Source organism: Eulemur rufifrons, chromosome 2 (assembly GCF_041146395.1).
Source record: "Eulemur rufifrons isolate Redbay chromosome 2, OSU_ERuf_1, whole genome shotgun sequence".
Lineage (NCBI taxonomy): Eukaryota > Metazoa > Chordata > Mammalia > Primates > Lemuridae > Eulemur > Eulemur rufifrons.
The window spans coordinates 31,615,090-31,636,415 of NC_090984.1; the positions used below are offsets into that span (position 1 = coordinate 31,615,090).

Genomic DNA, 21,326 nt, shown 5'->3' on the forward strand with positions numbered 1-21,326 from the left:
TGGTCTCGAACTCCTGACCTCGAGCTATCCTCCTGCCCCGGCCTTGCAGAGTGCTAAGATTACAGCACCAGGCCCCAAGATGTAAGATTTTTATCTCTTGAGATAGGAGTTTTAAGAAGGGGTTAAGAATAAATACCCTTGATTTCCTTCTCTTGCCTGGTTATTCTGGCTAGGACTTCCAACACTATATTGAACAGAAGTGGTGACAATGGGCAACGTTGTCTGGTTCCAGTTCTAAGCAGGAAGGGAGGTGGGGGGGATGGGAAATTCACACCTAAAGGGTACAATGCACACTATCTGGGTGATGGACACACTTAAAACTTTGACTCAGACTATACAAAAATAATTCATGTAACCAAAATGTTTGCACCTCCATAATATTCTGAAATAAAAAAATAAAAAGGAGAATTTCAAGGGAAAAAAAAGAATAAATAAAGGCTGAGAACAGTGGCTTGCACCTGTAATTCTAGCACTTTGGGATGCTGGGTTGGGAGGATCACTTGAGGCCAGGAGTTCAAGACCAGCCTGAACAACATAGTGAGACTCTGACTCTACACAAAATAGAATAAATTAGCCAGGAGTGGTAACACACGCCTATAGTCCCAGCTAACTGGGAGGCTGAGGCAGGAGGATTGCTTGAGCCAAGGAGTTCGAGGTTGCAGTGAGCTATGATGAAGTTATTGCACTCTAGCCTGGGCAACAGAGTGAGGCATTGTCTGAAAAAATAAACAAACAAAAAACACCCAAACAAAAATAATTTGGAGCTTAAATATTTCCAAGCATGTTTTTTGCTTGTTCAGTTTTGTTTATAGGTAGTCCAGACATTTAGGAAGTCTATGAAATGAACAGAGTTTATCAGTTACTCTGGGGGCAGAGCGCCCAGTAAACCTCCCCAACCCATTTGGAATCTACCGAATGTACTGCATTTTTAAAGTACAATACTGGTGTGCCAGCATGGAATTAAAGCATGTGAAGAAAAAGCACTTGTTTAGTCCTTATCATCTAATGTTGTGATTTGGGTTTTCAATTGCATGTCTTCACTTCTGTCCAAATGTTGTTTCATTTCTTACCCACTTAATTGTATTCGTATTAACAGTATATACTTTCATGGCTTCAAATACCATAATATTTGACTAGGTTACTTGCTATTTACACAAGGATATCTAATAGACAGTATTCAGTACCAGACTCCTGATTCCAGCTCCCTACCCTCAGACCACTGTCCTTGTACTGTTCCTTTCTTAGTAAATGCCAGCTACATTTTAAATACATTTAAATTCAACTTTGACTTTTCTCATATTCTCACATCACATATCTGATCCATCAACAAATCCTGTCAATTCTACCTTCAAAATACATATGGCTCTGACCACTTCTCACTACCTCCACTGCTCCTACCTTGTTCTGAACCACTATTATTTCTCACTTGAATTATTGCAATAATTACTTCTGCTGTTGCTGCCTTTATAGTCAGTTCTCCACTCAGCAGTCAGAGTGAGCTTTTAAAAAGACAAATTAGATCATGTGATATCTCTGTTCAAAGCCTTTTAATGCTGCTTCTCATTTTCTTCAGAGTAAAATCTGGATGACTTGTACTGGCCTGTAACTCCAATGTGATCTGGTCCCTAGTCAGTTCTCTAATGCCTTCTAGTGCTCTTGTACCTGCACATTTTGCTCCAGCCACACTGGGTTCCTTGAACGCACCTCAGATCCTCTGCACTGGCTTTTTCTGAGAGGACACTGTTTCCATATGCCTTCTCCCCCTACTTCATTTAGATCTCTGCTCAAATGTAACCTTATCAGAAAGTTTCCCAGACCACCTTATTTATATAGAATAGTAATCCACAGTACAATACTCGCTGTTCTTTGTACCCTGCTTTGTTTTTGTCTGTAGCACTTACCTGTCATATTAATGTTTTTTAAAATTGTGTCCCCTTCTTCCTAATAAGAATATAAGCTCTGTTAGGTCAGGGACTTGCTTTTGTTCACTGCGGTATCCCCAGCACCTAGAATAGTAAGTCAGTCTAATGAGGTGCATTTGTTAAGAAACTGTTAAGAAAGATGATAAAATTCAGGTGTCGGATAACTAAAGCTATTAAAATTACCTCTGAACTGTTTTCTGAGCCCTTTTAAATGTCAATGCATCATTTTTATTTTCAGATTGGGACAGTGCAACTTTAAGTAATGAGTCACTCTTGGACACTGTGTCTAGATTTGTTCTTGCAGCTCTTCTGAAACACACAAATTTACTTAGTCAAGCATGTGGAGAAAGCCGGCAAGTAACTTAAAACTATCCTCAGACAAGTATTTGCTCTAATGATGTTAGAAATGAGGTAACTTTTCTATTTTGGTTCTTTATTTAGATATCAACCTGGTAAAAGCTTATCAGAAGTGTACCGTTGTGTATACAAAGTTCGAAGTCGTTTACTTGCTTGCAAGAACCTGGAACTTATTCAAACCAGGTCATCATCACGAGACAGATGGGTAAAGTTGGAAATCAATTAATTTCTATGTTTTTTCTGCAAGCTGTGAGAGATAGCCTCCATATTGGTTTATGTGAGAAAAAAATGTGCCTTGGTTATTTCAGATGTCCAATAAGTATTGAGTAATTCTTTTTTTATTTAAAAAAATGGAAGAATAAGAGATTTAGGGTTTATTTAATCTCACATTTATCAAGTGAGATATGGTTGCTAAGACAGATTATTTAGCCTTAAGCTGCATAAATATTAATAATAAATTGAATGGTTCAAATTATAGGAAATATTTTTCTTCTCTTTTATGCTGACTAGATTATATTTGAATTACCCTGTTTAATTTGGGGTGCCATAATTTATGAGGGACATTAAGAAATACCATGGATTGATAAAAAGGTCGAATAATCATCTGTCATCTTACGTAAGAACTGGAAAGTATCAAAAATGCTCAGCCCAGGGAAATAAAAGCCAAGGAGGGGGGATATCGCATGATAGCTGCCTTATAAGTACTTAAAAGATCTTCTGTGTAAGAGAGGAAATAAATATGTTCCTTGTTTCGGAGGACACAGCTAGTACCAAAGGGTAACAATTGAATGAGGAATGATTGTTAGCTGAATATAAGGAAAATAGGCCTTCTAATGATTAGAGTTGTCCACCACCAGAAGTGAAGATTGAAACCATTTATGAAGGACAGTCCAGAAGTAATTTTTGCAACAAAAATGAGATGATCTGTAAAGTGCTTGGTAATCCTGATAACATGATAGTGTAATTATAAATACAAGCCTGGATAATAATACGTCAGAAGTGCTTACTTTGAAACTTGACTCTTCAGATGCTTTGCATTTCATTAATTAGTTCTTTGTTTTAAAAAACCAAACTTTGTCTTTACATTTGTACTATAGTAGACTTTTGGCATGTACTGAATATTTATGGATCTGTTGGTGACCTTGAAAGTTCATGAAATATATTAATTTGCCATCAAATTTGAAACTCACATATGGACTTATGTACTGTGTGAGTGTGACTGCTCAGTATCTCCATCTCTGTGAAATTCCTAAGTTATTTACTGGTAATGAATCACAAGATAACTTTTATTATGGATCTGAGGATATAATTAAAATTTTTCATTTGTACTTTATACTGAAATTTGTGAGAGAAACTATATACTGTTATGGTGTTTAGGACTGTCTGAGTACCTATTATAAGGATTCTTTCCTCTGTCTAGATGACTGCTAATTAGCATAACCACTGCAGGAAATGAAGTTAAATTATCCTTACCAGATTTCTAATTTTCAGTTTCTTCAGGGGCAAAGTTAAAAAAAATTAAAAACATGCTGTTTTAAATTTAGAATTATTAAACATTATTTATACAGAGTAATAGTAACATACACAGCTCAAAGAAAGTGGAATATAATCAAAATCATGTACTTTAATTACCTTTTATGCTTGGAATCATGCTTAACATAACTTATTGTAAGTTGTAACTCTGTAGGAATTTACAGCTGAATAGAAATATAAATATGAATCAATTTATAGCATGTCAGTTTAACAAAATACTGAGGAAGAGAGAGCCTATGTGTGTCTGTGTATGTATGTGTGTGTGTCTGTGTATATATATATGGTGTATATACTGTCTATTCTTTAAGATTTATTCAGTGTATCTTTTCTGTTTTTGTGGTAAAATCCATGTGTTATTAATATCAGCAGTATTTTCCATGAAAAAAGGTAATTATTTTATGAAGTTTTAAAACATTTTTGAAAAATATATTTAGTGTAGTTTCTGATAATTTTTTTAAGATCTCAGAAAACCAAGACTCTGCAGATGTTGATCCTCAGGAGCATTCATTTACCCGGACCATTGATGAAGAAGCTGAAATGGAAGAACAGGCTGAAAGAGACCGGGAAGAGGGGCATCCGGAGCCGGAGGATGAAGAGGAGGAACGGGAACATGAAGTGATGACAGCTGGCAGTGAGTATTCCCTTCTTACTTTGCAGATACACACTGTGGCATTCTTTTTGGTAGGGGAAATGGCTTGAAAGAGAAAGGCAAGTTTTCTCTAGTTTTTCTAAAAGAACCTGATTTCCACTGTTAATTTGAATTTGCATTAGCTAACATTTCAGGGGGCTCTTACAACTGTGCTAGTGCCATTCAGATGCTTTTGGATTGCATGTTCAGGGCTGAAAAGCTCTGGAAGCAGGCATGTCAGTACCTGCTACACTGAGCCTCATGCACAAAATGACACCCATGAGTGATTGCATAAGGTCGTTCAAAATGTATGCTCTGAGGGTACCAAGTTGTCCCGACCTCTGTGTGGTGAGGAAGAGAGCCCCTTTCTATGTCTATTAGGAGAGCTATATTGTTTTCCCTGTGTAGAACTTTTAAAATTATAAATTTCACCCATTTACTACATGTTGTTTCAATTGGGATCAAGAGTATACATGAGAATACTATCAGCTGGGTGAATAAAACTTTTCATACTTTTATATTCTAAGGTTACAGATAATTTTTAAAGGTAATTATGTATACGTCTGAAAAGAAGTATCAAAGCTTCTAAAATATCTTTTAGTATCTTTTGAGTAATTTGGCTATTTCAATTTAAAGTGTATATTTAATTTATAGCCTAAAACATTATGGCCAGCTATGCATTTGGTGTTGAGATTGTATTACTCAATGAACTTGGCGTTTACTTTATTATCAATTTATTTGTGTTCTGCATACTTCTAAAAATGATTTTGAGATGGCCCAAAGCAAGACCAAAAACCATTTATACAAGAGGAAAAAGATAAGGTCCAAATGGAGAAAAGGGGGTTGGAGATGGGGAAGGAGAATGATTGTATTTTAAAAATAGGCTGAGGGAATTTTGCAATTGAATTTAAAACTTAATTTAGTGGTTCCTGGAAGCAAAGACTAATGGGCAAAACATGGTAACAAAGCATAATCCTCAATTACAATAAAAGAAACCGTAAGAGTCATCTGGGGAGTAATGATTTTTAAACTAGCTGTGGTTTTTGAGCACCTATTATGTGCTGGGCACTGGGTCAAGTGCGTCACATAGATTAACTCACTCTCACAACAGTTTACAAGTTCTCGTACTACATCATTCTAAAGATGGGTGAACTGAGGTTTAAGGAGGCAAATTATGTGCTTAGGGCCACAGTTAGTAGCAGCTGGAATTAGAACCAGGTCTTCCCAAAACTCTAGTGACTGTTCTCTTAATTATTTTAACTGATTTCTAGTTCTGGACTCCAAGAGGGTTTGTTGCTTTGATTTTTATAGAAACAAGGGACTTTCAATAGCATAATGAAAATATTGTCATAATTCTATAAAATACACGGATCCATTTTTAAAGTTTATACTTCCCTATTAACAGATAAACCTAGTATTTTACCAACTTTTCTGAGTTTCCCGTTAAGGATACCCTCCTTACTCCAAATTTGAGCAAAAAATTCCTTTCCTCTTGCAAAACATCTACCATTGCATCAGAACCTTATTAACTCCACTGACTTTTTACACTTGTAATTGGGGAGGGGCTGACATCAGATGGACATTCCTGGTGATGCTGTCTGACCCTGGAGGCAATCTTGCCCCATGTATTGTAACCAGATTCTGTTTCAGCAAAGACCTTTAGTGGTTGCACTTATTTAATGTGTTTAAGATACAGGAAAGTGTAGGTGTTAGGAATTATATGGAGTTTGGAAGGGGAAAGGGGCCTTTTGCTATAACTCATGTAACTTATATTTTGTGGGTTTCCTTTGTAATCTGGTATTTTTCATACCGAAGTCAGAATTTTTCAGAAATAAGCAGTTATTTTTATTCAACCTAGTGCTTCACAGACTTTTGTGAGTTTCAGAATAAACTGGAGGGCTTGTTAAAAAACAGATTGCTGGGCCCAACTCCTAGAGGTTCTGTTTCAGAAAGTCTGAGTTGGGCCCAGTAATTTGCATTTCAAACAAGTGCCCAGATGATGTGGATGTGTGCTGCTGGTCTGGGACCACATTTTGAAAACCACTGATCTAATTCGTTAATAAAATTTGAAATAGGATCAGCCAAATCTAAATTCTGTGAAGGCATATGAGTATTTCCTATTGTAATTTTTATGAAAGGTGCAATGCTTTAATACACTTAGATACAATTTTAGCTAAGTTAACTATGCTGTATTTAATGTCTAAAAATAATTTTTCCCTCTTTTAGTAAGTTTTTGGTCCAAACTTTTTGACTATTTTTATTGTTATTTTCTTTGCTTTTCTCTCCCCATGTGTTAAGACCTTGTTTTTGTGTTGCATGTTACAGAAATCTTTCAGTGTTTCCTCTCAGCCCGTGAAGTAGCTCGTAGCCGAGACCGAGATAGAATGAACAGTGGGGCAGGGTCTGGGACTCGAGCTGATGATCCACCTCCTCAGTCCCAGCAAGAGCGAAGGGTCAGCACAGACCTTCCTGAGGGTCAGGATGTGTACACTGCTGCCTGCAACTCTGTGATCCACCGGTGTGCCCTGTTAATATTAGGAGTAAGTCCAGTGATCGATGAGCTTCAGAAGAGAAGGGAAGAAGGACAGTTGCAGCAACCTTCAACAAGTGCCTCTGAAGGGGGTGGACTTATGACCAGGTGGGACTGACTAGAAAGTTAAAACATTATCCTTCCCTCTTTGTTACTTTATGCATTGAAATGGTTTATTCTCAAAGTTACAGGGTTCTTCTGATATTAACACAGACATGAAGGAAGAAATGCAAATTGACTAGGATGAATTTAAAGTAATGTAAACAGTGATACTGATTCAGCATGGAATATAAATTTCTGATTAAATGAGGAGGCACAATTTTTCATACACATAAACAACAGCAGTTGAAAAACATGTGCAGTTACTTGCATCTCTCGTAATTTAGTGGCACGCAAATTATTTTGTTGTAATTGCGAAGAGCTTTGTGCTTAAACAGGCGTTAGGATTTCCCATCAACAAATATAATTACTCCTCACAATGTGTGTGTGTGTTATCTCTGTGCTACTAGTTCCATTCAATTTTATGTTCACTGACAGTTCCAAATCAAAAAACTTTTCTTTGTGCATGCGAGACAGGAGTGAAAGTCTTACTGCAGAGAGCCGGCTAGTCCACGCAAGTCCAAATTATAGACTGATCAAATCGAGGAGTGAATCTGATTTGTCTCAGCCTGAATCAGATGAAGAAGGTTACGCACTGGTAGGTATACCTAGATTCAGTAAAGAAGGATTTTTGTTTGCAGTATATAGATACACAAGGCTTTGGTTAGAGTAAGTAATACGTTTGTTTTAGACCTATAATAATGTTTAAAAGAATAACTTTAGGAGAAATGAGATAACTATGTTGAATAGATATTTACCACATATATGTTAATGATTTCTCTCTTTAGCTCTGACTTCTTTCTAACCTCTGAATTCAGATATCTGGGTTTTTCCACCTGAAATATGTTACCTTTCTATACCGTGAGGTTATTTAAGATTACCATTTATATCTTTGATGTCCAGATAAAGATTTTCTACTTCATTTACTCTGAGTTGTTGGGGAATGAAATGCTTTTTTAAAATGACTGAAGTTACCACTTTAATGCCAAATCTTGTTTTAACTTCCTTTCATCAAGTGTATTATGTGGGCTGGGCATGGTGGCTCACACCTGTAATCCTAGCACTGTGGGAGGCCGAGGTGGGAGGATCGCTCAAGGTCAGGAGTTCGAGACCAGTCTGAGCAAGAGCGTGACCCCGTCTCTACTAAAAATAGAAAGAAATTAGCTGGCCAACTAAAACTATATATGGGAAAAATTAGCTGGGCATGGTGGCACATGCCTGTAGCCCCAGCTACTCAGGAGGCTGAGGCAGGAGGATTGCTTAATCCCAGGAGTTTGAGGTTGCCGTGAGCTAGGCTGACGCCACGGCACTCTAGCCCGGGCAATAGAGCGAGACTCTGTCTCAAAAAAAAAAAAAAAAAAAAAAAAGTGTATTATGTGATATATTGTGTACTTCTGTTTTAGTAAACAGAATACCAAACCTAAGTTTAACTGTTTGACAGTTGTCGTTCTTATCAACGTTTCTTACTACCCCTTCTAGTCTGTTTCCTCGCTCTCTCATTTCTCAAAGGATTTGATTTAGCATACAAAAGTAAATACTTTACAAATTAGGTAAATGAATTAGGACTGAAAAAAATCTGAGAGAGGAAAATAAAGCTCAGGGTAAGATTTGCTTATCTCGGCTCATATCCTGTGGTGTTCTGCTACAGGTGGGCTACCAGACAAGGAAAGCATAATGTGTTGCATGACTCACAGTGTCTAAATGATAAAAACAATCTAGTCATTCAAGAGAAACACAGATATTTCTCATTCTGAGGCCTGAGATTAATTCTTCCATGAGCCCTTGTGGTAAAGGTGCTATGTGAAAAAAATGTTTTATTGAATGACACAGTGATGCTTCAGGAGCTATTGCGATGACCATTTGGTGTTTTATCGAGAACCTCATGGCCTGAGAATATACTTATTTCTGTTGATGTATATGTGGGTGAGTGGGAGGGTATAAGACAAAATGTGTCTATCTACAACGTTGTACATGTGTCTATATGTGTGACCAGATAAAGATTTTCTACAATAATATTTCCCAAATGGATCTATTTTGTCACTTCTGCAGCCTTACTTCTTTGACACCAACTTTTTTGATTGTGTAGTAGAGTATAGTTGAAATTGATAAGACCATAATGTGGAGACTATGGGTAAACTTAAGTCATTATTCTGTACATGTGGGCAGAGTAGAAAGTTGTCTGCATCTCTCCCCACCAGATACACAGAAATGTACTTCCATTGTTCCTGAAAGCCTTCAACTGTTTTATTAAGCAATTTGGGATTTCTCTATTTTAACACGTTTTAAAAAACGTTTAAAAATCTTTTAAAAATACTACCAGAAGGCTTAGGACTATGTTATTTTTCTGCTAATATGGATTCATCAGATTATCTTCCTCTGAACGCCTAGCCGAGGCTAGTGGGACTTTTGAAAAGAAAGTGAAGATATAGGAAGGAGGAGTAATTTTGGAAAATGGGACAGTGCTACAAGGGCTTTAGGCATCTAGAGGGTATTAATAAGATCACACTGTGTTTGGAAAATAAAAGACAAAGATTCCAAAGGAAAAAAGTAACAACAAAGGGAAACTACTGCTACTTTATAATGTTAATTAATGTGTACTTTGACTTTTTTGAATTAGTATCTGAGAGTTATGTGCCTGAGCTTTCTTTTAGCTGTTTTCAGTGGGTTTTTAGGGACTTTTTTTATTAGTCTGATTTGATTGGTGAATAAGTAGGGCATTGCATCGCTGTTAATTATACAGATTATTTTTTATTCTGATACTCTATTAAATCTTAAAATACTTTTCACAACTAATTTTTTAAAATTTATTTACTTTTAATAGAGTGGCAGACGAAATGCTGATTTGGATCTGGCATCATCTCATAGAAAGAGAGGTAAGCATTAAGAACTGGTTAAATTAAGTAGCTGTTTTTATATCTGGTGTATTTAGATCTGATGGTCTTTGAAATGTAATTGCAAAAAAGTTCAGAATCATTTTATCAGAAGTTAAAAGGAAGATTACTTTTTAAAAATATACACCCTTTTAAAATCTGGGAATGTTTAGAGTTAACAATTAGTTATGTTTCTCATTTGTCATGTGTTTTGACTTTTTGAAAGTCCTACAGAATTCCAGAAATGCTGCATTTCATTATTGTGGGGAGTAGAGGGAGATATACATAAGTTTTCGTGTTTTAGCTTACTAATAGAGTTGCTAGAGTTTAAATGGCATTACAGGGAGAACTTCTCTTTACCCCAAATACACGTACACACATTTTCCGAAGGAAAGTTCTAGTTTTTTCCCCTCTTGTTCTCTTAACAAAAATCATGTTCAGAGATGAACTGATTTTTCTTAACAAAATTTTTTATGAGGAGCAATTTTAGAGTGTTATCAAGAGTTAGGGTCTTTTGTTAGAAGCTCAATCTTAGTGAATGATATAGTTAACACATGGTTATATGTACAAATAGAGGAAAAACCCAGCAGTTTTAGATATAATAATATAAATTTAAAGTTAACTAAAAATGTTCTAAGGTATTATTCTCTATTAACTGGTACTTTTATTTAAAACCATTTATGGTGTGGTTGTGAAAATTAAGCATTAAAAAGTGTAGAAAAGTGGCAGTTTTCTAAAAGCTTGTGAAAAAAATTATTTTTCATGATATTAAATCTTCTGTATTTCAAAGTGAAACCTTCTCTTGATAGCTTCCTTGACAGAGTGTTAGGTTTCTCCCCAGAGAAAAAATCTGAGAAATGAGGGAGAGAAATGCACACATGATTTTTTTCATTTTCATGTATGTAACTCAAAAGAAGAAATGTTACTTAAAATTTATCAATTTCATAATATGATTATAATTAGAATACAGAGAATGATTTGTCTGAAATAGTAGGAATAATAAGGAGCAGAGATGGTGCTTTATTTATTGAAAAGTCGTTTGAGTCTCTAACATATAAAAGCAGCTGAGTTTCTAAAAAAAAATTTACAAGATATTTGTCATATGAAAGAAATTAAATGATATTTAGTATAATGTGTAATGTGCATTCTATAATTCTTTGAAAATTGGTAGTTCACTTTAACTTAGGAGTTAAATTTTTGGATCAGATATACTTTCCTAATTTTGTTTAGTCAGATGAATATTGTTGCTAAAAATCCATGTTATATTAATAAATACATATCATTTGGTGCTAAGAGAGAAAATGACTCCAGACTTACTGAATAGCGTAAGGGATCCAACCTATAGTTTAAGAGTGCCTGCTATACTAATTATATTTATACTTATAAGTGATAGTCCATTGGCTAAAATTATCCTTTTCTCTCAAATTTTTATTATGCTTATGGAGATATGATTTGATAATCAATCTATGTTAACCAAGCCAGCATGTGACAAAGTAATATCTTTGTAATAAACAAAGTAGAATCTTCGAGTTAAAAGTGACCTATAATTTGAATGTGAATTACTTTGGAGGAATGAATATAACATTAAAATTACTGTCTTAGAGTAGCTACCTGTTTATATTTTAAACAATTATCCTATAAGTAGATGTAAATTTCAGATCTAAATAAACATAAATGAAATAAAATCATTAATTCAAATTTTATTTATGGTTAAACCATCTCCTCCAGAAAGCTCAAGGTAGTACCATTACCTATTAACTGGTTGGAATTTAACTTTATTTTGTTGAAAATAGAAAAGCAAATATAGGAACTCATGGGAAAAGTTTTCTTCTTTTCTTTTTTTTTTAAGTACTCATTTAGGAAGTTACAATAGGCAAGGAGGTAGGCAAACTAGTTATATAAATATTCTTCATATCACTTAATGGTCCATTTTAATATTCTCACGGCAAAATTTTGCTGATGGTTTTATTCCTAGGGACAGGTGACTACAAAGTAGAAGAGTTATTATTTTAGGAAGGACAGCAGCAATAAATACTTTTAATCTCAAGAATCAGGCTGTGTGCGGTGGCTCACGCCTGTAATCCTAGCACTCTGGAGGCCGAGGTGAGAGGATTGCTTGAGCTCAGGAGTTCGAGACCAGCCTGAGCAAGAGTGAGACCCCGTCTCTACTAAAAATAGAAAGAAATTAGCTGGACAACTAAAAATATATATAGAAAAAATGAGCTGGGTATGGTGATGCATGCCTGTAGTCCCAGCTACTTGGGAGGCTGAGGCAGAAGGATTGCTTGAGCCCAGGACTTTGAGGTTGCTGTGATCTAGGCTGACGCCATGGCATGTAGCCCGGGCAACAGAGTGAGACTCTGTCTTAAAAAAAGAAAAAGAATCTTAGAGTTTGTAGATTGAAGAATGAAAATGTATGTTTAATAGCTTTTATTTTTCTTATTTTAATGGATTTCCTTCAGAAGAAATTAACATTGTAAATGTATTTCAATATAAAACATATATTTTCAATATATTTTGATTATATTTTGAAAGAAATTTTAAAAAATCTTGTGTATTTAATGACTACCCTTTGACCAAAGTGAGTTTTTTTTGTTTGTTTTTGGTTTTAAATGATAGTAAAATAAACCACCCTATTTTTTCCCTTATTTATTATCAATATGGGCCAGATGCCTTAAGCCAAAATATGCCTATCTTCAATTGGGCAGATGAACCTGCCAATTCTGAGAACTGTTTGGGACCATGCAAACTGTCAGGTGTTCTGGTTTGACTTGAGCCATGAAGGACAAGTAAATGTCCAGGCAACTGAGAATTCTTCTGTGTGCTGTTTACCCTCTTCCAGTATTTTGAGGAGGAAATGTAAAATTTTTTCCCTCATAAAGCATTTGCATTTATTAGTCTAAGTGGTCTTGAGTTACTAAACTCCTGACAGGGGGAATAGGAGAGAGATAACAATGTTTAATTATATCCTATTTATTAAAATTAAAGGGTGTATAAATGACAGTTAATGGTTGTATACACATTTTCAGCTGCTCTTATCATGCCTCCAGACACTGCTTCTTGGGAGGGCTTATTGCCTATAACCTTAGTATTTAGCATTGGGGATATTAAGATTCATGCTGTTAAACCATGATTGCTCCTTTTTCTCCCCTCCTATTAATGTTTCACAATTGCTTTAAGCCCTTGGTCCAAGAAAACAAATATGGTAGGAAGGGGCAGAGAAATGTGAGCAAATATGTTTAGCTCAGCCACCTTGCTTAGCATTTCAGAGGCATCAAAGCTAAATTCTAAAACCAAAAATATGTTATAAATTATTTTTGAAAGAGACAGGTGAAATCTGTTTCTTCTGATTATCACCTCTGATTCAGTATGAAATTTGCATTTATTAAGTACTTAAAAACTGATTACTATAATGCCAGGAATTGTTCTAAGCACTTCACAAATATTAACTCATTTAATTTTCATAACAGCCTGTCAAGATTCTTGAAAAATATGTTGGTAGTATTTTGACAAATACTTAAAAGATGTGTTATAGTTGTACAGAATTGAGCTAGTTCTTCACAGAAAGATCTTTTTGTAGAGCCTTGATTTTAGTTTTCATATTACGTGGAAGCTGATACAGTGAAAAACGGTAGAATATCAAAGCAGTAATTTAAGAAGCAACATCAGGAATCTTGTTAGTTAAAAATAGTATATGGTTTGATTTTTTCCCCCCTAGGTCTTTAAATATAGTGTTAGGGTTTTATTGCTAAAATAATACTGGAAACATTTATCAACGTGTGTTTCATGGTATAACGTGTATGGGTGAAATGCTATGTTGTCTATGCATTTCAAGCTAGAGTATATAAAGAAGAGCAAATGTAAATGTTGTCTCTCTCCTGTATCAAATTTCTCCTTTTGTCTTCTGATTCTCGTGTGGTAGTGTATTTACTCCTTTTTGGCCAGTTGAGCCCCAGAAAAAAGAAGAGCTTCAAGCAAGTACATGATGGCATGTTTAATTTTTTTCCCCTTTTAGCTTGCCTACATATTTTATGGTTTATAAAGTATGTATTGCAGCTCTGCCATGTTCATTTTGAAAATTCCATTTAAGAGCCAAAGTTGTAAGGACAAGTAAACAATCTCAAAAACTTTTTGTTGGACTTTGTATTTTCTTTATATAGTCGGCTGACTCTGAATTAATATTAAGTAAGAATTGAGCTTAGTTTCAATTGCTATGTAGAAACTTTTGATATGCTTTTCAGATACAGTATTTCCTATATTCAGATAAAACAATACAGAATGAACCAAAGTAACCACGATTATTATAATTTTTTTAAAATTCTTTCATCTCCCATTTCCATACTGTAAGTTTTTGTGTTTCAAAGTATTTTTAATGTCAAAGTAAATATTTTTATTAAAATTATTTTGTATATCCTTATGCTATCATATAGCATATTTCCTGTTCTTATATTTTATTTATATGAAGTCTTATTTGGGTCATAACCATAATAAATTCATCCTTTAAATTAGGGGTCAGTAAACTACAACTAGTAGGCCAAGTCTGGCCTGCCATCTGTTTTTGTAAATCAGGTTTTATTGGAACACAGCCGTACTCATATGTTTGTGTATTGTCTGTGGCTGCTTTCACACTACAGCAGCAGAGTTGAGTAGTTGTGACAGAGACTTTATAGTCTGTAAGGCCTGAAATATTTACTGTCTGGCCCTTTACACAAAAAGTTTGCTGACCCTGCTTTAAATTGCAGAGAGGATTTAGTTTTGGGCTTGGCCAGCCATTCCATGGAATCTTTTGGTTTATATGAAGGCAGTCACTATTCGTAGATTCATGAACCTTTATGAAGGCAGGCAGTTGAAATTTCCATAGATAAGTGAGTTGTGAATTGATTAATAACAGGAATATATAAGATTGCCTGTTATAAAATAAAGGAATTAGTGTTATTCATTTGGCAGATCAGTTTCTTTGTATCTCTGTTCATTTGAGGAACTTGGACTAGATAATCTTTTAAGATCTCCTTTACTTCTGTGATTCTAATACTAGCTCATTCATTGTACTTTTTATTTTCATTTTGAAAAGTAATTTATAAGTATTGGAAAACAGAAGAAAATTTTATGCTGAAATTTTATTGAAAAAAAAAAACAAACTCAGTGCAAGGAACCAAAAACTATAGTTTGTAAGTTAAGGCTAAATACAGATTCTGAATTTGGGGTGCTTAAGGAAATGAGCAATGAATTTTTTTTCATTAGTCCCTGCTTTGTTAAATATTTTTTTAATTAATAAATTATGCATCTGTAACATTATTCTTTGGATTTTTACTATTTTCTATGTTACATGAAAGAATATTCAGCTATACAATTAGGGAAAATTTTCAGATTGGTTATTTTTCATGTTCAGTAAAACCGAAAATTAAGCATTTTTTAATCTTAAGAATTCTTGCTAAAACATGGGAGGCAGATAAACTATATATTCTTTGCCATTCTAAATCACTTCACTAGGATTCATATAAATTATTTCATATTTACTTTATAATATTCACTCCCTGTTATGAATTTGTCTGATTTCGAAGTCCTAGGGTTTAACTGACACCAATGTAGTAATTAAAAAATAAGATTATACATTCAATATTGTGTTAGTTTGTTTTCTCTAAAGGCATTAGTGTTTAAGTAGTTATTGTCCCAAACTTTCCATCTAGTTGTGTAACGAATACAATTTTTGTCATGAATATCTAATTGGGTACCTTAAGAAGCATTCCTAATAGAGTATGTTTACATGATAGGATATTATACAGCAGTCAAACAAATGAACCATGGCTGCATATAGTAATGTGAATGAATATTAGCAATATTATATTGAATGAAAAGAGTATGTTCAAAAAGATTACCTAGAATAATAATCTTTTCTAAACAACCAAAAACAACTAAAACTAACAATTATTCATCTTAGGAATACATAAAACAATATTTAACAACAATGAAAGCAAGGAAATAATAAACCCAGGCTTCTGGGTAATAAAACCTTAGGTAGGAGGAGACAGGAAGAGATGGGTTGGAGGAGGAGCAAACAGATAGATACAATTTACTGTCAGTTTTCTAGTTCTTGTGTTCACAAGTATTTATTAAAAATAAATATACGAATATGAAAGTGGGCCATGCATGGACCAATGATGAGAGTATATCATGAATCAGGAATCATAGTTAATCAAATTCATGTACTTGAGATCTATTAAAGACAAAGATATGCAAGAATTGGAGATGTATATATTTATTTAAAGCTAATATTGGCATATGACTTGGACAGTTGCTCTTGTGTTCAAACATGTTAACATTTTGCTGTCTGATATAAAGATTTTAACTTAAAAAATACCCACTGGCAAAACTAATGGTATTATATTTAACAACTATTGTGATGCCACTTGATAATTTTATATAAGTATCGTTTTACAGTAAATCTCATATATTCTTGTCTGTGAAACTTTGCTTCCTCTATATAGGAGTTTCACAATCTGCAGTAAATATGCACATGACACAGTCAGTGAGAATGTTCCTTATATTAATGAAACCCAAAGGGTGATGTTTGTGTCTTCTTTTTGTGTAAGTTTACTTGCCCTTCTATATTCATTTTTTGGTAATGTTTCATTGCAGATATGTAGACACTTTGTGCAGTCTTAACTTACCTTTTGTGATGATAATGTTAAATTAGATGAAATCTTTCTGTTTCAAGTAGGTCTTAGCAGCAATGTCCTAAGTGCCTACTTACTTTTTGTTCATAAATGATGATCTGGTTTAATACTGCAGAGCATTTTAAGCTAAGCATTTTGAGAACAGCTTCTGCCTTTCTTTTTCTTGTGGCAGCGTGTTGCTAAAGCGCTTACAGAGACTCTGGTACATCAAACAGGGCTTTTCCCTTTATTTTCTTACATTGCTCTGGTTTTTGTTTGTTTGTTGTTTTGTTTTTTTACCAAAGCATTTTGCTCAGATTCACTTAATGCATGCGTGTATTCAAAACATGAGTATCCATTTTCCACCAGTTTGGTATGGTAGCAGCACTCAGCCTTATCTAGTTTCAGAATGTATGTTCCACTTGATTGCCACTGATACATGTTTGTTCTATTTGTGTATAGGTCCTATGCACAGTCAGTTGGAATCCCTGAGTGACTCTTGGGCTCGCCTGAAACATAGCAGAGACTGGTTGTACAACTCCTCTTATTCCTTTGAGTCTGATTTTGATCTTACCAAGTCTTTGGGAGTTCACACTTTGATTGAAAATGTTGTAAGCTTTGTGAGTGGAGATGTGGGGAATGCCCCAGGTTTTAAAGAGCCAGAGGAAAGTATGTCTACAAGCCCCCAGGCCTCCATCATTGCAATGGAACAGCAGCAGTTAAGGGCAGAAGTAAGTCTTTGGTGTTTACTCCTCATGAGAAACTCTGGAAACTTAAACTAAGCCACTGAATGTACAATTTTAGGAAAAACTTTTCCTTTTCTTCTGTTCCTTGCTTGCCCTGCACTTCTTAATATTACTTTAACTAGAACAACTTGTTATTTTGTTTGAACAGGACAAAAGTGCATTTTTAAGTTGTCATTTCTCAAAACAGTATACTCTAATCATAAGCCTTCCCATGTCTCCTAAAAACTAGGGTCAGACTGGCTGATGACCATAGGGGATCTGCTTCTCAGAGCCTCCATTTTTGACCCATTTGTCTCAGTTTAAACTGGACATCTAGTTTACATTAGAGCCCCACAGTAAAAATTGCTGTAGTCAAGACCCACTGATGGATGCTAAAATTTGTGAGCAAAACTTGGAGACACAAGATTTTTGCATAGCCTCAAAGTATCTCCTCCCAAATATTTATTAATTATTGTGGTTTTACTATGTCCACAAATTCTGTCATATTCTTCCTTGTGGGAGGTGGAGATTAATTCCACCCCCTTTGAGGGCGGGCTGGACTTGGTGGCTTGCTTCTAACAAATAGAGTATGGGAAGGGGAATAAATAGTAACTTTATATTGCAGAAACATGGCATATGTGACCTTAACTAAGTGATCAAGATTAACATCACCAGTAATAAGTCATGTTGATGTCATGTATGTTGATATAATGTGCCAAGGACACTTTAAATGATATTCTTCCCCAAAATTCATAATTCCAGTCTAATCATGACAAAAAAGTTAGGCAAAACTAAATTTGGGGACATTTATAAAATACATGAACAGCTCTTCCAAAGTGTCAGGGTCATGAACAATAAAAGAAAGACTGAGAAATTGTCATAGAGTAATGGAGACTAAGAAGACATGACACCTAAATGCAACATGGCATCCATAATTGGATCCTGAAACAGAAAAGGGACATGGTGGGAAAATTATGAAATCCAAATAAAGTCTGTGGTTTAGTTAATAGTATTGTTCCAATGTGAATTTCTTAGTTTTGATAAATGTATCATGGTTAAGTAAGATGTTAATGTTAGGGGAAGCTAGGGGAGGGGTATGCAAGAACTCTCTGTACCATCTTTACAGTTATGCACATATGAAACTATTCCAAATAAAATAAGTTTGTTTGTTTCTTTTCTTTCTTTTTTTTTTTTTTTTTTTAAAGAAGAGGGATAGGCCAATCAACTGCAGTGATGGGCAGTGTCCTCCTAGGGAAGATAGAGGCAGAAGTTTAAGAGAACCACAGAGAAACTGTTCAGAAGCACTTCTAATTCTTGAGCAAAAGAGTATTTATTCTATATGAGCTAATTATAAACAAAGGAAGCAATAATAATACTGCCTTACAGTTTTGAAATCTTCACATGTATCTGTCTCCTCATGAGCTTCACAATAGCTCTGTGAGTAGATTAGATAAGGTATTGCTAGTCTCACTTTACACATGAGGAAACTGAAACTCAGGAAGTTAAGTGATTTTCCCACTGCCACAGAGTAGGCAGAGGAGTCTGGCCTTGAAATTATGTCTCCTACGTCCAATCTACTACTTTTCCACTGTACTGTGTAGCCTCTTTTATACTGAAGTATGCTTATAAAGTTTTTAGGGATATCCTGATAAAAAACCAGAAATAATACTAAAATTAATGTTTATCTTAATAGAATAGATTTGTAAGAAATGTTAGAATTTTCTATGTGCTAAATGATAGTCTTTGACATACAGCATTGCTTTGCATCTGAGTTCAGTGAATAACTCTAAAATATGTTTTTTTTCCTCAAGCTTCGCTTAGAGGCACTTCATCAGATCCTTGTTCTGTTGTCTGGGATGGAGGAAAAAGGTAGCATCTCACTGGCAGGAAGCAGGTCAAGCTCAGGCTTCCAGTCATCCACACTACTCACGTCTGTAAGGCTGCAGTTTCTAGCAGGGTGTTTTGGTTTAGGCACTGTTGGACACACAGGAGCCAAAGGAGAGAGTGGCCGATTGCATCACTATCAAGTAGGTGACACCTTACAGTATCTTTAGATTTTAACTGTCTTTTTATAAAGCCATTTTAAACTTTTTGATGTTTATGATTAAGGTTTAAAAATAGAAAAGCTTGGCCAGATGCAGTGGCTCACACCTGTAATCCTAGCACTCTGGGATGCCAAGGCAGGAGGATTGCTTGAGCCCAGGAGTTTGAAGTTGCAGCTATGATGATGCCACTGCTCTCTAGCCTGGGTGACAGAGTAAGATTGTGTCTCAAAAAAATACACACACACACACACACACACACACACGTATAGACTTATAAATTACTTTTCTTAAGGTATCTTATTGGTTTAGTTTTCTAAGTAGTACAATTGGCATTAGATGATCCGTGGTACCATTGTAATTTTAGATTCTTTACTGGCTCAGTTTTATTAATTCTTAGCCAGATGGGATAGAGATATGTCTAAGGTGGGATAGGGATTGGAGTTTGGGAGCATGAGTTTCAGAGTTTACATTTTTTTTATTTATTTTGAGACAGAGTCTCGCTCTTTTGCCCTGGCTAGAGTGCCGTGGCGTCAACCTAGCTCACAGCAACCTCAAACTCCTGGGCTCAAGCGATCCTTCTGCCTCAGCCTCCCGAGTGGCTGGGAATACAGGCATGCACCACCATGCCCGGCTCAGAGTTTACATTTTAGATTTGATCATTTTACCTAGTTTTCTGATTCCTTTGATAATTTTTAAAAATAAATATTATGTGTATGTCTTCCATATGTAGAGAAGAAAAATTGGAAGAATAGGGATGAGAAAGATTATACAGATTCAAGAATAATCAGGCATTTAAAATTAAATTTATTATAAAACTTTCACGACACCATAGGGCTCTAGGATAGACTAGGGATAAAATGTTATTACTTCTTTTTGCAAAGAGGTATTGTTATTGCTAATAGGAAAAAAAAATTTTATTGTAATTCAGGATGGAATCAGAGCAGCAAAGAGAAATATTCAGATTGAAATCCAGGTGGCCGTGCATAAGATTTATCAACAGTTGTCTGCTACCCTGGAAAGAGCCCTGCAGGCAAATAAGCATCACATTGGTGAGTAACTGTCCCTGCAAATACAAGATGTAGGTTACATTTTGGACTAAGGTTATAATTGATAGTTATGTTCTATATTTTGTGTTTAACATTAGTAATCAACTTACAGTAAAGAATAAATATTTGGAAATATACTAGTGCTTCATATTGCTGTTTATATTTTAGAAAAAGATTCATTTTAGTAAATCCTTTGTTTACTTCAAAGAAAATTCTCAACTGTCTCTCTCTTTGTTTTTCAGAAGCCCAGCAGCGTCTCCTTTTGGTCACAGTTTTCGCCCTGAGTGTTCATTATCAACCAGTGGATGTTTCTTTGGCAATTTCCACTGGTCTGCTAAATGTATTGTCACAGTTATGCGGCACAGACACCATGCTAGGACAGCCCCTGCAATTGTTGCCAAAGACGGGTGTTTCCCAGCTTAGCACAGCTTTGAAAGTGGCCAGTACAAGGTTGCTCCAGATTCTAGCCATCACTACAGGGTAAGTATTATAGATGTCTTGGTGGAGCTATATGGGGCTTTCCCATATTTTAGTAATCTCCATTTCCCTCTAATCTACTTTATGTGTTTAAGCACTATGTTTGCCCTTCTGTATTCCTACCACTTATTTTTTTCCTTTCATTTCTCATAGGACCTATGCTGATAAACTGAGCCCCAAGGTAGTTCAATCCTTGTTAGATCTACTCTGTAGTCAGTTGAAGAATTTGTTGTCCCAAACTGGTGTATTACTTATGGCCTCTTTTGGAGAAGGGGAACAAGAAGAGGGTGAAGAAGAAGAAAAAAAAGTTGACTCCAGTGGAGAAACTGAGAAGAAAGATTTCAGAGGTATCATAAACCGTTTTTTCTGCCTTTGCTTACAAGCACTTATTGAGTCCCCATTGTGTGCATATGATTAGAATGTAGATTTCTTCTCTTGTGA

At 35.1% G+C, this 21,326-nt stretch overlaps 2 protein-coding genes across 3 annotated transcripts in view; one reads left to right on the plus strand and one right to left on the minus strand.

Annotated features, from left to right (window-relative positions):
• The window catches only part of HERC1 (HECT and RLD domain containing E3 ubiquitin protein ligase family member 1), a 193,418-nt gene that overhangs the window by 92,810 nt on the left and 79,282 nt on the right, over window positions 1-21,326 (plus strand). For both annotated transcript variants that reach the window (XM_069482949.1, XM_069482959.1), the window contains exons 20-30: window positions 2,161-2,275; window positions 2,364-2,484; window positions 4,272-4,443; window positions 6,766-7,078; window positions 7,547-7,667; window positions 9,891-9,942; window positions 17,055-17,323; window positions 19,129-19,344; window positions 20,291-20,411; window positions 20,651-20,888; window positions 21,039-21,232. In XM_069482949.1, coding sequence (XP_069339050.1) covers window positions 2,161-2,275; window positions 2,364-2,484; window positions 4,272-4,443; window positions 6,766-7,078; window positions 7,547-7,667; window positions 9,891-9,942; window positions 17,055-17,323; window positions 19,129-19,344; window positions 20,291-20,411; window positions 20,651-20,888; window positions 21,039-21,232 — 1,932 coding nt within the window. The remainder of the gene's footprint in view (window positions 1-2,160; window positions 2,276-2,363; window positions 2,485-4,271; window positions 4,444-6,765; window positions 7,079-7,546; window positions 7,668-9,890; window positions 9,943-17,054; window positions 17,324-19,128; window positions 19,345-20,290; window positions 20,412-20,650; window positions 20,889-21,038; window positions 21,233-21,326) is intronic.
• The window catches only part of USP3 (ubiquitin specific peptidase 3), a 186,991-nt gene continuing 174,038 nt past the window's right edge, over window positions 8,374-21,326 (minus strand). The window contains exon 16 of the mRNA XM_069482975.1: window positions 8,374-8,405. The gene's annotated coding sequence lies outside the window, so the exon portion shown is untranslated. The remainder of the gene's footprint in view (window positions 8,406-21,326) is intronic.